At 44.9% G+C, this 15,831-nt stretch overlaps 1 protein-coding gene and 1 non-coding gene across 2 annotated transcripts; both read right to left on the reverse strand.

Moving 5' to 3' along the window:
- Window positions 1-977: 977 nt before the first annotated feature.
- Window positions 978-15,823, reverse strand: LOC138921778 (trophinin-like). Its single transcript, XM_070257132.1, is given in 15 exon segments — window positions 978-2,533; window positions 3,329-3,390; window positions 3,393-3,442; window positions 10,793-10,855; window positions 11,269-11,311; window positions 11,405-11,484; window positions 12,196-12,232; window positions 12,235-12,286; window positions 12,815-12,894; window positions 13,155-13,221; window positions 13,337-13,438; window positions 14,105-14,193; window positions 14,196-14,822; window positions 14,825-15,167; window positions 15,773-15,823. Coding segments are annotated over 15 exon segments (3,186 nt in total). The 3' UTR covers window positions 978-1,093.
- Window positions 3,677-3,810, reverse strand: LOC138922027 (small nucleolar RNA SNORA11). Its single transcript, XR_011435124.1, has one exon. It is a non-coding gene; the product is annotated as a small nucleolar RNA SNORA11 (small nucleolar RNA).
- Window positions 15,824-15,831: the final 8 nt, after the last annotated feature.

The raw sequence follows: 15,831 nt of genomic DNA on the forward strand, positions 1-15,831 counted from the left end.
AGTGACCCAGTGGTGAAGAGACTCATACACTTACTATCTTTGTTCCTTTGTCCTTCCATCATAACCACTCAGCGAGACCCAAACCTTGTCTAATCCACATCACCTTTTTTGTTTGCATCTGCTACAGAGGTGCTGATCACTGCTTGAAGTAAATCTACATTTATCTGTTTCCACAGCCACCCTTAAATCCTGTTCAAAGTCAGGGTCACTCTGTATTCTCTGGCATCCATCCCGTCCCACCTTCTCAGGGATGGGCTACTTCAGTCAATTCCTGACTATTCCATATCTGTCTCCTGCCCTCTATTAGCTTTTGCCCCCACAGTCTATGCAGGTTTCTCTCTTCTATCTCAAGAAAACTCCCTTGTTCCCATGTCTACCTCTAGTTACCTTCCTTTCTATCCTCCATTCTTACACAAACATCTCAAAATGAATCTATTCTTACTGTCCAGAACCCTCCCTCACCTTCTGTTCAAGGCGTTCCCCTTCTATATCTTTGCTCAAGCTATTACCCCTTGTCTGCCATGCTTTCCCCTGGTCTCTATCCTATTGAAGTCATACTTGCCTTTTTAGCCTCAGGCTTGAGCCCACCTTCTGTAAAAAGCTATGCTGATATCTAGCTCTTCTATGAACCCAAAATGTCACTCACAACAACCCAAGCACATTAAAAGACAGAAAAAAGCTCCAATTCATTTTGCAAATTTAATGTAACTCTGATACCAAAATACAACAGCACACAAAAAGCAAACAATAAAGCAGGATTGGCAAACAGATTTTTCATAGCATGTCAATCTCAGCTGGTAGTATCTGCTTAGACTGCTGCATAGATAAAGATTCCAGGGATGTACCTTGGCTCCATGGAAAGGACTGCTGTAATTTATTAGCGGTATCTGTAAACATGGGTAATAAGCCTGAAAAAAAACCACCAAACAGTAACACATTTTGGCACCAAATATACTATTTTCTCATACTTCCTTCATTGTCCTCATTTCCCCACCTTGCCCTCCTGCCTTGGGGTTTCTTTAACATCTCCCAGATCTTATACCCATCCCCATGGGCCCTGGCTGTGGAAATGCTGTAATTATCTAAAACCTCACTAGCCATAGGAGAAGCTACAGGCACCAAGGCTGGTGGCTCCACCACGAAAGCCAGCACCGTTGCTCGGTCCATTGCCAAAGCCAGCACCACTGCTTGGTCCACAGCTGAAGCCAGCACTGGTGCTCAGTCCACTGCCGAAGCCAACAATAGAACTGGGTCCACCATTGAAGCTGGTGCTGGTGCTAGGTTCGCCAGTAAAGCCAGTGCTGGTGTTGGAACCACTGCCAAAGCCAATTATGGTGCTCATTCCTCCATTGAAGCTGGTGTTAGGCCCACCGCTAAAGCCATCACTGATGCTGAGGCCACCATTAAAACCAACACTGGGGCCAATTGTGCTGCCAAAGCCAGCATTGGTGCCCAGTCTACCACCAAAGCCATCACCAGAAATCAGTCTGCCACCAAAGCCAGCGCTGGTGCTCAGTCCATTACCAAAGCCAGCACTGGTGCTCCGTCCACCACCAAAGCCAGCACTGGTGCCTAGTCCACCACCAAAGCCAAGACTTGTGCTCAGTCCACCACCAAATCCAGCATTGGTGCTTAGCCTATTGCCAAAGCTGAAACCAGCACTGGTGCTGGGTCCATCACCAAAACTGGCACTGGTAGCACCACTAAAGCAGGTGCCAGTGCTAGGAGGGCCACCAAAGCAGATACTGGCACTGAGTGTGCCACCAAAGCTGGCACCAGAGCTGGGATAGCCACCAAAGTAGACACTAGTGCTGAGTGTGCCACCAAAACCAGTGCTGGTGCTAAGTGCACCACTAAAGACTGCACTGGTGCTGAGTGCACTGCCAAAGCTGGTGCTGGTAATGAGTGTACCACTGAAGCCAGCAGTGGTGCTGAATGTGCCTCCAAAGCCAGAGCTAGCTCCACCAATGAAACTGGTACTGGTATTGAGTAGGCCACTGAAACTAGAACTGACCCCACCACCAAAGCTGGCACTGGTACAAGGTATGCCACCAAAGCTAATGCTAGCTTCACTGCTGAAACTAGAGCTAGTACTGGCTGTACCACTGGAGCTACAGCTGGCTCCACCACTTAAACTAGTGCTAGTGCTGGGTGTGCCACCAAAAGAAATGCTGGCTGTACTACTGAAGCTGGCACTGCTGCTGGGTGTGCCACCAAAGTTAATGCCAGCTCTACCACCAAAGCCACCACTGGGGCTGGGTGCACTACTGAAGCTAATACTAGCACCATCAGTGAAGCTAGCCCTGATACTATCTCCTTGGCTGAAGTCGACGTTGGTGCTGGCATCTGCATTTTCTTGGGCTCCGGCCTGAATTTCAAATGAAAATCTGCTCCAGGACTGAGCATCATCACCTAACTCTTCCCTTGTTAGGCAGTCGATATCCATGTCATCCTAATTCCAGGGCCCAGCCACAGCTTCCTCTCCAATCCTCATTTGGGCTCTTGCCCAGTCCTTGGGGTCTTTCTTCTGCACCTGAAATGGAAACAATAATCATTATAAAGAAAATAACATTTGTAATTATGTATTAAGTACATACTATGGGCTTTATATAAAACTAATAGCAGTATTTTTTAAAATTCTTAGTTACTGGGGCTCTATCATGGGCCAGTCCTGAGATTTGATTTCAGCTCTGACAACTTAGGTGCTGAGTGACCTTGGACAAGTTACTTAACCTCACTAAGCCTAAGTGTCTTCATCTATAATATGGGAAATAAGAGAGTATGTTATGGGTTAAATGCTTTTGTTCCTCCTAAATTCATATGTTGAGGCACCAACCCCCACTGTGACTGTATTTAGAGATAGGGCCTAAATGGAGGTAAAGTTAAATGAGGTCATAATGGTGGGGCCCTGATCCAATAGGATTAGTGTCTTTATAAAAAGAAGCTCTCTCTCCACCATGTGAGGACAGAGCAAGAAGACATCGTGTGCAAGCCAGGAAGAGAGGCTTCACCAGAAACTGACCCTGCTGGACCTCGATCTTGAACTTCTAGCCTCCAGGAATGTGAGAAAATAAATTTTTGTTGTTTAAGCTGCCCAGTCTATGGTATTTTTGTTATGGCAGTCTGAGCAGACTAATACAAAGTAAGAAGAATGAATGAAACAATGTAAACTTTAAGTCCAGCAGCATTCTGGAACATAAATAAAGTTCCATAAATTTATATATGAAGTGCAGGCTGCTCTGTACCTGCCCATCCCTGCACATAGCCTGCTCCAGCCAGGGGCATCCCGTATCTTTAATATGCCAAGTCAGGGCAGCTCTCCTATTACCTTGCATGCAAACTTGAGGACTTTCGTCTTGCTAGTCTCATGATAGGAGCGCAAGCCCCAGAGAACTCGTATTCAGGTGGTCTGCTACTGGGAAGCCTCTTGTACTCCAGGTACCTTGGAGAAAGGAAATGAAACTTGCTTCTAACCAAGCAAACCTGTTGTCTAAGCACCGAGCACCAGGTGGCAAACTCCTCCAAACAAATACTAAACTCAGCTCCTTGAGAAAGATTTCCAAGACCTTCTTTCCCCAGACTCACTCCCAAACACAGTTCATGGTCTTGGCCTGCAATATTGAGCAATTTCCCACTGGCCCTGTGCAAAGCAGTCACTTGGTGCCAGAGGGGAGGCAAGTATAGGTCATGATGTCATGTCACAGGAAGGCCAAAGTATCCTGCCACCCGTGAGGAGTAAACCCAAGTTTCTGTTGGGTGTGTTTTAAACATAGGAGCCAGTCTTCAGGCACTCTGCTCTGAGCACACCGCATAGCAAGGGTCTTGTGTTTGGTCTGGCCCAGCCCTAGAATGGTCCACCCATGGGAATTGTGAACAGGACTCAGTTCTAGGGCACAGGATACCCATACTTCTAAAGCTAGTATAAGAAAAGGGCTGAAGGATCTTGTCAAGATGGCGGTGTGAGAGACATTGAACTCGCCTCCTCCCACAAACACAGCCAAGTTACAACAATTTTTGGAAAAATTACTCTGGATTGAAAACTGAAAACTGGATAAAAAGAACCCGCACAACAAGGGACAGTCCTGACGAAGGCAGAAGAGGCAGTAGGTCCTGCAAGAGAGGAAAAACCCACCTTTGGGAGCAGCAGAGATTCTCAGCTGGCCAGGCGGGAGACACCCTAAGGTACGCAGTCCTCCCTGGAGGAGTTAGGTCCAGAGACGGGGCGATACTGCTATAAGCATACTTCAGATTCAGCCAAACTGAGACGGGGGTCTTACTGTCTGGCTTTGCTGGCTATTGACTGCAATGGGGACACCCCCAGAAAAGCTATCAGACAAAAGCTGAAAAGACCTGGGTCTTAAAGGGCCCACTCACTCATTGCAGCAACCTAAAATCACCAGAGAGAAGGCTGACAGTCCTTCAGTGAAACGAGACTCACCTGGTGGGCTCTGGGGGCATCTTGGTGAGAGGAGGCACCTCTCCAGAGACTGAGACATTGGTTGGGGCCATTGATCTGAGCTGGTCCAGGTGTGCTGACACGGACCCCCGTGGGTGCCACTGAGGTTCATCCCTTGGCCTCTTAGCCCAGGGGTCTGCCATGCCCACTAGAGCACAGATTGAATCCAGTTCAGCCAGGGCAGACAACCCGCCCTAGGGTCTGACCCCACCTAAGGGCAAGCTCTCAGGCTACTTTTCAGCCTGCATTGACTGGGTGCCTTGATCCTCTACAGGCATGCAAAGGTATCTGACTCTGTGGGGCAGGGCCTGTGTGAGGACCAGGTGAAATGTGGGGCGCACTGGTGGAGAAGTGGGAGCCCCTGCAGTGTGGTGTCAGGGTATGCTCCAGGGGTTTGACAAGTGTGCATGACCAGGACTGTGTTGACAGTGTATGTGGTCCTGTGGGGGGTGAGGCTTATCAGTGGCAGAAGACAAATGCTTCACAAATAGCCATAAAAAGGATTGCCCCATCTTCCAAAGCCTGAAACAATTGAGGGCCCTCGGGCCTAGGGCCAGCCCCACTCAGCAGCACTCCTAAGAGAACTGACAACAGCCTTGTAGGCCTGAGGCCTATCACAACTGTACGCCCCTGAACCTAGCAACCGGCTATACTGGGTACCAACCCAAGTAAGAGGAAAACTGCAATAGGAGTGTGCTGATAGTCTTTGTAGCAAACAGTGCTGAGGCTCCCCAAACCGGATTTACAAACAGCTGGCCAGGGAAGGAAAGACTAGACTCCCTGGGTACCTGCAGTGGGAGCAACCCTGCCGCAGCAGAAGGACACAAGTAGTGCACAAAGAGGTCACTCCTGGTTCTTATGGTCTGGTGACGAGAGTGAAGCACACTGCTGGGCCTCATAAGGCATCTCATACATAAGGCCACTCCTCCAACTTCAGAGGACATAGCCCACTCACCTCATACATAGAAATAAGCACAGAGAAAGAGGCATAATGAGGAGACAAAGGAATACTTTCCAAGCAAGGGAACAGGACAAAACCCCAGAAAAAGGACTAAATGAAACAAAAACTAGTGACCTACTCGATAAAGAGTTCAAACAAAATATCATGAGGATGCTCACAGATATGGGGAGAAAGATGGATGAACAAAGTGAGCACATCAGCAGAGAACTGGAAGATATAAAAAAACAGTCAGAAATGAAGAATACAATATTGGAAATGAGAAATTCACTAGAATTTAGCAGAGCAGAGGAAGCAGAAGAATGGATCAGTGAGCTAGACAAAAGACTAGAGGAAATCACCCAAGCAGAACAGAAAAGATAAAAAAGTATTAGACAGAATGAAAACAGTCTAAGGGAACTCTGGGACAATATCAAGGGTGCCAGTATTCAGATTATAGGTGTCCCAGAAGAAGAAGAGAGAGACAAAGGGGCAGAAAATTTATTTGTAGAAATAATAGATGAAAATTTTCCTAACCTGTGGAAGGAAACAGACATCCAAGTTCAGGAACCACAGAGAGCTCCAAACAAGATAAGCCCAAAGAGGCCCACACCAAGACATATTATAATTAAAATGTCCAAAATTAAAGACAAAGAGAGAATCCTAAAAGCAGCAAGAGAAAGGCCACAAGTGACGCATAAAGGGAAGCCCATCAGGCTATCAGCGGACTTCTCAGCTGAGACCCTACAGGCGAGAAGAGAATGGCACTATGTATTTAAAGTGCTAAAAGGAAAAAACCTACAGCCAAGAATACTCTGTCCATCAAGGTCATCATTGAGAATGGAAGGAGAGAGAACATGCTTCCCAGACAAGCAAAAATTAAAGGAGTTTATCAACAAGAAACCAGTTCTACGAGAAATGCTGAAGGGACTTATTTAAGTGGGAAAGCAATGACCACAAATAGAGATAAAAAAATTATCAAAAAAACACAAAACAACAAAAACAAAAAACCAAGCAATAAAATCACTTGTAAGGTAAAAATATAGTAAAGGCAACAGATCAACTACCTGTGAAGATAATAGGAAGGTTAAAAGACAAATGTACTAAAATCACCTATTTCAATGATAAGAGGGTAATGGATAGACACACACTAAAGATGAGACTATATATGATTTGAAAAACATATAATGTGGGAGGAGGGGAGTGAAAAAGTAGAGCTTTTAGAAAGAGGTCAAGCTAAAGAGTCTATCAACTCAATATAGACTGTTATATGCATAGTATATTAAATAGGATCCTCATGGTAACCACAAACCAGAAACCTATAACAAGCAAGAAAAAAAATAAGACAAAAGAAATCAAACATATTACTAAAGATAGCCATCAAACCACAAGGGAAGAGAGCAAGAGAAAAAGAAAGGAACAGAGAAGAACTACTAAAACACCCAGGAAAAAAAAGTGACAAAATGGCAATAAATACATATTTATCAATACCTATTTTAAATGTCAATGGTCTAAATGCTCCAATCCAATGCCATAGGGTGGCCAATTGGATAAAAAAGGAAGACCCATGTATATGCTGCATACAAGAGACAAACTTCAGACCTAAAGACACTCAAACTGAAAGTGAAAGGATGGAAAAAGATGTTCCATGCAAATAGCAAGGAAAAGAAAGCAGGGGTAGCAATACATATATTAGACAAAATAGACTTTAAAACAAAAACTGTAACAAGAGACAAAGACGGGCACTATATAATGATAAAGGCAACAACCCAACAAGAAAATATAACACTTGTAAATATCTATGCACCCAACATAGGAGCACCTAAATATATAAAGCAATTATTAACAGACATAGGAAAAACAGACAGCAACACAATAATAGTAGGGGACTTTAACACTCCACTTTCACCAATGGATAGTTCATCCAATCAGAAGATCAATAAGGAAACACTGGCCTTAAAGGACACATTCGACCAGATGGACTTAGTAGATATATACAGAACATTCCAACCAAAAACCACAGAATACACATTCTTTTCAAATGCCCATAGAAAGTCTGCAGGAATGATCACATATTAGGCCACAAAACAAGTCTCAATAAATTTAAGAAGATCAAAATAATACCCTGCAACTTTTCTGACCACAAAGGTATGAAACTAGAAATCAACTACAGGAAGAAAACTAGAAGAGCCAAAAAAATGTGGAGATTAAACAAAATGCTACTGAAGAACAATTGGGTCAATGAAGAAATCAAAGAAGAAATCAAAAAATTCCTGGAGACAAATGAAAATGAAAACACGACATGCCAAAATCTGTGGAATGCAGCAAAAGCTGTTCTAAGAGGGAAGTTTATAGCAATTCAGGCCTTCCTCAACAAACAAGAATTAACAAAACCCTTAGCTAGACTCACCAAGAAAAAAAGAGTGAAGGCTCAAATAAATAAAATCAGAAATGAAAGAGGAGAGATTACAACGGACACCTCACAAATACAAAAGATTATAAGAGAATACTATGAAAAGCTATATGCCAACAAATTGGATAATCTAGCAGAAATAGATAGATTCTTAGAAACATACAACCTTCCAAAACTGGACCAAGAAGAAGTAGAAAATTTGAATAGACCGATCACCAGTAAGGAGATCGAAACAGCAATCAAAAACCTCCCAAAAAATAAAAGTCCAGGACCAGATGGCTTCCCTGGTGAATTCTACAAAACATTCAAAGGAGATTTAATACCTATCCTTCTCAAACTCTTCTAAAAAATTGAAGAGGAGGAGAGGCTTCCTAATTCATTCTATGAAGCCAACATTATCCTGATACTGAAAACCAGACAAGGACAACACAAAAAAAGAAAATTACAGGTCAATATCACTGTTGAACATTGATGCAAAAATCCTCAACATAATACTAGCAAATCGAATACAACAATACATTAAAAATATCATACATCATGATCAAGTGGGTTTCATTCCAGGGATGCAGGGACGGTTCAACATCTGCAAATCTATCAACGTGATACACTACATTAACAAAATGAAGAATAAAAATCACATGATCATCTCAGTAGACAAAGAGAAAGCATTTGACAAGATACAGCATCCATTTATGATAAAAACTCTAAATAAAATGGGTATAGAAGGAAAATGCCTCAACATAATAAAGGCCATATATGACAAACCCACAGCTAATATCATTCTCAGAGGAGAAAAACTGAAAGCTATCCCTCATAGAACAGGAAACAGACAAGGATGCCCACTGTTACCACTCTTATTTAACATAGTATTGGAAGTCCTCACCAGAGAAATCAGGGAAGAAAAAGAAATAAATGGGATCCACATTGGAAAACAAGAAGTGAAACTGTCACTCTTTGCAGATGACATGATTTTATATCTAGAAAACCCTAAAGATTCCACTAAAAAACCTTTAGAAACAATAAAGGAATACAGTCAAGTCACGGGATACAAAATCAACATGCAAAAGGCGTTTGCGTTTTTATACACTAACAACGAAGTAGCAGAAAGAGAAATTTAAGAATACTATCCCATTTACAATTACAACAAAAAGAATAAAATACCTAGGAATAAATTTAACCAAAGAGGTGAAAGATCTGTACACCAAAAACTATAAAACATTGTTGAAAGAAATGAAGAAGACACAAAGAAATGGAACGCTATTCTGTGCTCTTGGATTAGAAGAATTCACATAGTTAAAATGTCCATACTTCCTAAAGCAATCTATAGATTGAACGCAATCCCTACCAAAGTTCCAACAACATTTTTCACAGAAATAGAACAAAGAATCCTAAAATTTATATGGAACAACGAAAGACCCCAAATAGCCAAAGGATTCCTGAGAAAAAAGAACAAAGCTGGAGGGATCACACTCCCTGATTTCAAAATATACTACAAAGCCATAGTAACCAAAACAGCATGGTGCTGGCACAAAAACAGACACACAGATCAATGGAACAGAATTGAGAGCCCAGAAGTAAACCCACACATTTATGGACGGCTAATATTCGACAAGGGAGCCAAGAGCATACGATGGAGAAAGGACAGTCTCTTCAATAAATGGTGTTGGCAAAACTGGACAGCCACGTGCAAAAGAATGAAAGTAGACCATTCCCTTACACCATGCACAAAAATCAACTCAAAGTGGATTAAAGACTTGAACGTAAGACCCGAAACCGTGAAACTTCTAGAAAAAAACATAGGCAGTATGCTCTTTGACATCAGTCTGAGCAGCATATTTTCAAGTCCCATGTCTGACCCTGCGAGGGAAACAAAAGAAAAACTGAACAAATGGGACTACATCAAACTAAAAAGCTTCTGCACAGCAAAGGAAACCAGCAACAAAACAAAAAGACAACCTAACAATTGGGAGAAGATATTTTCAAACCATATATCAGATAATGGGTTAATATCCAAAATATGCAAAGAACTCACACAGCTCAACCACAAAAAAACCAAGAATCCAATTAGAAAATGGGCAAAAGATCTGAACAGAGATTTCCCCAAAGAAGATATACGGATGGCCAACAGGCATATGAAAAGATGTTCAGCATCATTAGCTATCAGGGAAATGCAAATTAAAACTGCAATGAGGTTATCACCTCACTCCAGTCACAATGGCTATAATTAACAAGACAGGAAACAACAAATGTTGGAGAGGATGGGGAGAGAAGGGAACCCTTGTTCACTGCTGATGGGAGTGCAAACTGGTGCAACCACTATGGAAAGCAGTATGGAGTTTCCTCAGAAAATTAAGAATAGATCTACCATATGATCTAGCTATCCCACTGCTGGGTATTTATCCAAAGAACTTGAAAACACAAAGGCATAAGGATACTTGCACCCCTATGTTCATTGCAGCATTATACACAATAGCCAAGACTTGGAAGCAACCTAGGTGCCCATCAAGGGACGAATGGATAAAGAAGATGTGGTATTTATACACGATGGACTGCTACTCAGCCGTAAGAAATTATGAAATCCAGCCATTTGTGACAACATGGATGGACCTTGAGGCTATTTTGCTGAGTGAAATAAGCCAGAGGGAGAAAGTCAAATACCATACGATCTCACTCACAAGTAAAGATAAAAACAATGACAAACAAACACATAGCATTGGAGATTGAATTGGTGGTTACCATAGGGGAAGAGGGGAGGAGGGCAACAGGGAGGGGTGATTAAGCTCACATGTAAGGGGATGGACTATAATTAGTTTTTGGGTGGTGAACGTAATGTAATCTACACAGAATTCAAAATATATTATGATGTACATCCAAAAATACACAAATAAATGGGAAAAAAAGAAAAGGGCTGAGTAACTACTTTTAGAACCAGACCAGTACACCCAAAACACATCAGGGCCTGACAAAGCCCCAAAACACCACTTACTTCTGCTTCGCAAACTCATCTGTGATGAGCGTCCTTACTTCCCCAAAGGGTGAGTGCCTCACCCTGACAACGGGAAAATGAATGAATGAGTAGATGTCAGAAGTTCCCAGATGAGGGCAGAGGTATTCCCCTACGTGGACGAAACCTCTCTAGCACATGAGACTATCTCAACGAAGCCAGGAAAAAGTGAACACATGGCCACTAGAAACAAATGGTTGAGGCCGATGGTTCTTTGTTAAAGATGCCCTGAAGGTCAATCTTATATCTCAGCTGAGAACAGACAGAGGGCATAGGTGAGACAGGGAGCAGAGAGTTCAGGACCATTTCCCCATCCACCAGGTCAGAACTCTGGGCCCTCTACCCAGTCCAGCACTCCCACCCACTCCACCAGACCACTGGGCTGATGCAATCCTGAGACCATCCTCTCTTGCCAAAGGAGAACATGGACAGCAAGTGCAGAGAGAGCCCAATCATACCCAGGGCGCAGCCCCAACTTGCGCAGCACCTCCCAGATGACAGCTGCAAGGGGAGGCAAGAGGAGACAGGGACAGAAAATGAACACATGGAATTCTGACCATGGCCACCCATTCAGCTGTGCACCCAGCCACTCACCCTCACTGGACCGATTTCCATTCATGAAGATGATGCTAAGAAGCACCATGAGGAGACCTAGTTTGAGTGTATCCTTGGTCCTAGGGGAATATTAGGACACAGAGAAGGTTTACATCCAGTAGCTATCTGCAAAAGACACACCAGCCAGCTTCAGTAGACTGGCCTCTCCAGATTCCTCAGATAAGGGAGACTTCTGCCCAGTCTATGCTTCAAGCTCTATGTGACCCTGGGCAAAGCACGTAGACTCTTGAGCCTCAGCCTCCTATTCAGTAGAATGGGAAAATCACATCCTCCCCTCCCTGGGTTGCCAAGAGAATGGAAGAATTCTCTCAACCTGGTACAACCCAGGCACTTAGTCAATGTGAGTCCCTTCTTTCTCTCCCACATCCCTCAGCCCCAAGAGAATTCTAGGCACAGAATTCTAGGTACTGATGACCCTGCCCTTTGAGCATCATGATACACCCACACCAGAAAGCCCTCCCTTGAGAACCACTCAACCAAGGCTAGTAGGAAGAGACAAGCAACAACAGGTTGTCTGGGAAACTTCTAGAGAAACAGAAAACCTGACAGTAGGAATGCCCCACCTCAGGCTTCTATGCCTTTCAGCCAATCATAAATCAGGTACCACCATTGTGTGCAGGGCTCCAACTACAGTCGGGAGCTGCAACAGGAGCTTTATAGGCCGTCTTTCCTGGCTCTCTAAGGGGATGTGGGGAGAGAGAACAGGGATGGGGTAGTACCATGGAAAAGAGCAGAAGCCTCCCTCCCACCCCAGCCCTTTCCCAGCTTACGTTCCCAGTACGCCGGCAGAGGATTCTTGAGTGCTGAGAGAATATACAAGCTACTTTGCTTATCAATTTCCTTCAGATTGACTTGAAACATCTGCCAAGTAAAACAATAGCCTATGAGATCACAAAATTCAGCTTAGGCATCAGTGAGCTTCCTGAGCATCCCACAGTTCCCCGTGTACCTAGGGGTGTGTGTGTGTGTGAGTGAAATCAGTGAGATAATGCATGTAAAGCACTTAGCTAAGTGGCCAGCACACAGCAAACAGGTAACAAATGTACTATTGTTATCAACATCATCTTCATGATTAGTGGGAACCTAGGGAGACAGAGAATGGGGAATGGAAGGGAGAGGTGAGCATCTGAAATACATTACAGGACGTGTCCAGCAGTGGACAGAAGCCGGGACTAAGTCGGACGGCTTGGGTCCAAGCTGTGCTTTTATCCCTGACTTGCTCTGTGACCCTGGGCTAGTCTGTACTCCTCCCTGGGCCACCATATGCTCATCTGCACAGAGACGGGATTGGATGAGTGAGTCTCTGTGTTCCCCCAAGAAGGGACATGTACACCTTTGTTCAATTCAAGGCATCCCCATTGTGCCCATGCCCCAGAGCTGCCTCTTCACCTTCTCCAGAGCGTAGCTTGCTCGTTCAACGATCTCTGGGAAATATTCATCATATTCTTGGATGACATCCTTCAGCATGTCTGCAGGAAAGCAGACGTGGGAGCAGCTGGGCTGAGCAGGGGCCACAGAGCAGCAGCCCTTTTGCCAGCCCTCTGGAGTCAGTACATTCTGAGTCCTGAACAGTGTTAATGGGAGGTGCCAGCTATGGCAGGGTGTGAGGAGGGCAGAGGAAGACATGTGAGACAATGAGGAGGCCATAAAGATAAATGGCTATCCTCAGGGCATGAGGGAAAAAGGAATGAAGAAGAGAGCTCAGGCAAGAGGATTGCTATGACTCTACCTGAGCACTTGATGGGGATCTCTGTCTCGTCCTTAACCAACAGGTATTTCACCAACTTATTTGCCCGGGAGAAGAGGAATACATGGGGAGATCTTAATAAGTTTACAGAAAACTTGAAAGGATCACAGAGAAGAGGACAGGTGAAGAAGAGAAGAGACTGGGCAGCACTGGATTCTTACCTTTTCTTGCAAAATGGCCGCATCTCGGGGTGGCGGAGGCCTCCAGCCCCACAGGATCCTCCTCTAATTACTGCCACCTCTCTCATCCCCTTTCAGATGTTTGGACTGCATCATCAGAAATAAGGAAGGTCCAGAGTCACCAGGTTAAAGAGATGACTCTGTCTCCTTACCCTGCCTCCTTCTGAAAGTCCCCTAAACCCTCCCTGTGTGGGTCCTGACCTTACCATTGGCCACCCTGAGCCCTAAACTTGTCTTTCACTGTCTTCTAGGCAGGAGTTTAATTTCCCTACCAGGACAGAAGCAATGTAAGGGCAGGGCCTGGGGTTCCTTCTTTTCTTTTGGCCCTCATTGATTCTTCTGGCTGTACCCCTTGAACAAGTCACTTCATCTCTCTAGAACTCAGTTTTCTTATCTGTAAAACTGGAACAAATGATCCCTAGCTGGTAAGAGTTACTTTCAAAACATAAAGACATAACCTGTGTGATTGTACCCAAAACAAAGCCCGGCTCATGGTAACTACTGTGTAAATGCAAGTTGAGTTATATCCAGATTGTAGCGAAGTGTACGGATGTCTTATTTCCCCATCAATTTGTGAACTGCCAGGGAGTTCTACATCACATTCTTCTCAGCATCTGTCACAGCCTATCTGAACACAGGGACTGGCTCAGAGTAAAAAGGCTCAGTAAACTTTTATAGAACAAATGAACAAACTAGGAGGATAGGGATGGAAAAGAAGTGCAAAGTTAAGGATGGTGATGTCAGAGATCTCACCTTTCAGTTCCTCCTGACCCGGGTCCTGTTTGTGGGCTCCAGACTCAACTGAGCCAGGTAGTCATCTGCTAGGGCCTGGACATCAGCAAAACCTGAGTCTCAAGGGCACTTATGTTGGTCTGACAGATGCCCATCTTGACCTGGGCCCCTTGGTCAACAATTTGAGGCTGCCTTTCAACTGCCAGGCCCTTATTGATAGCCTTCTCGCCCTTGAATTTTTGGGGCCAGATCGTTATTGCTGAGGCCTCAATCTGCCTGGTAGCTGTCTCAGCGGACTTTGGGGTCTCTAGCAGCTCAGTGTCAGTATGTGCACCTTTAACAATTGCCTTTTAGGCTTTGGAGGCTTTCTTAGTTCGTATGGAGGCTGCTGTGGACTGGGTGTTGGCTATCTCATTGGCAATTTGGCCTTGGGTAGTAGCTATGTGGGTGATGGTTAGAACCAGCGACATCTCAGTGGCAGTAGCTATGGCCTTATTGGCAGCCTTCTTAAACTTGGAAGCTTTCTTAGGCTTGGTATAGGCTATCAAGGCCTGGGAATTTGCTGATTCACTGGCAGCTGGAGCTTGGATAGTATGTGGGATGACTGGTAGGTTTAGGGCCTGCAAGGGTGACTTGATCTGTGTAGTGACACTCTCACTGCCAGCTGGAGATTGGCAGCTTTGGGCTGCCTTAGCGGTAACTTTTTCTGTCTTGTTGGCTTTCTTAGGCTGAGCAGTGAAGAAGCCTGAGTTTTGGCTGTCTCAGTGGTAGCTGAAGCCTGGTTGATCTGGGGGATGATCGGCAGTTTTTAAACCTGCAAAGTTATTTTAAGCTTGTTCATGGTAATTGCATTGGCAGATGGAACTGGATGGGCAGCAGTTATGGTCTTAGTAATAGCCTTAACAGGAGCCTTCTTGGTTTTGCTTTTCTTTGGCTGGTTGGAAGCTGGTGGGTCCATGGCCAGGGGTTCCTTGGTTGCCGCAAAGAGGGTATGCATCAGCAAGACACTGTCCTCTTCTGTGGTTTCTGCCTGGACATCTGGAGGGAAGTGAAGCCCTAGGCTCCCAGGGGGAGGCAGAGGGCCCTACACACTTAGGATTATGATCTGCTGAGCCATCTGGCCTCCCTACAGCCCACCCTTTCCAGAAGGCCTCCCGTTACTCTGAGCAATGATTGATTGAAGGGGAGGGTGAGGGAAGAGGAAGGGAGGAGGAGACAAAGTAGGGTAGGTTTTCCTCTCCTCCTCCTCTCCCATGCAGGGGAGGAGTGAGACAGGTTAGGCAGGGAATTACCCAACTACAGAGTGGTAGAGGAATCAAGAGTAGTAAGTGAACTCAGGATGGGGTAGATGGCCTGGCAGGAATGCAGAGAGGCCTCACCTGGAACGCAGGCATTCTATAACCGTATTCACTTTTCCTATCCATTTTTCTGAGAGGCAGAGTAACAGCTGAGCCTGAGAGGAAGGGGCCTGAGTTAAGGGAGAATGACAGGGAGGAGGAGATTCATTAGACATCCCGCCTATCCTAGAGGGAGGATCCCATCTAACCTTGGGCCCCAAACTCTTCAACTACTGGGTTCTCACATCTAGAAACCCAGACGGTCTGGTTTACAAACCTTAGCTTCTTTTGCCTCCAAGAAACCACAAGGCAGTTCTACGACCCCGCCCCTTTACCCTCACACGCCCCCTACTGCAACTCGATAGTGCGCATTGCGCATGCGCACCAACCCGGGCGCCCCCATCTCAGGCA

This window comes from Equus caballus, chromosome X, assembly GCF_041296265.1.
Source record: "Equus caballus isolate H_3958 breed thoroughbred chromosome X, TB-T2T, whole genome shotgun sequence".
Classification (NCBI taxonomy): Eukaryota; Metazoa; Chordata; class Mammalia; order Perissodactyla; family Equidae; genus Equus; species Equus caballus.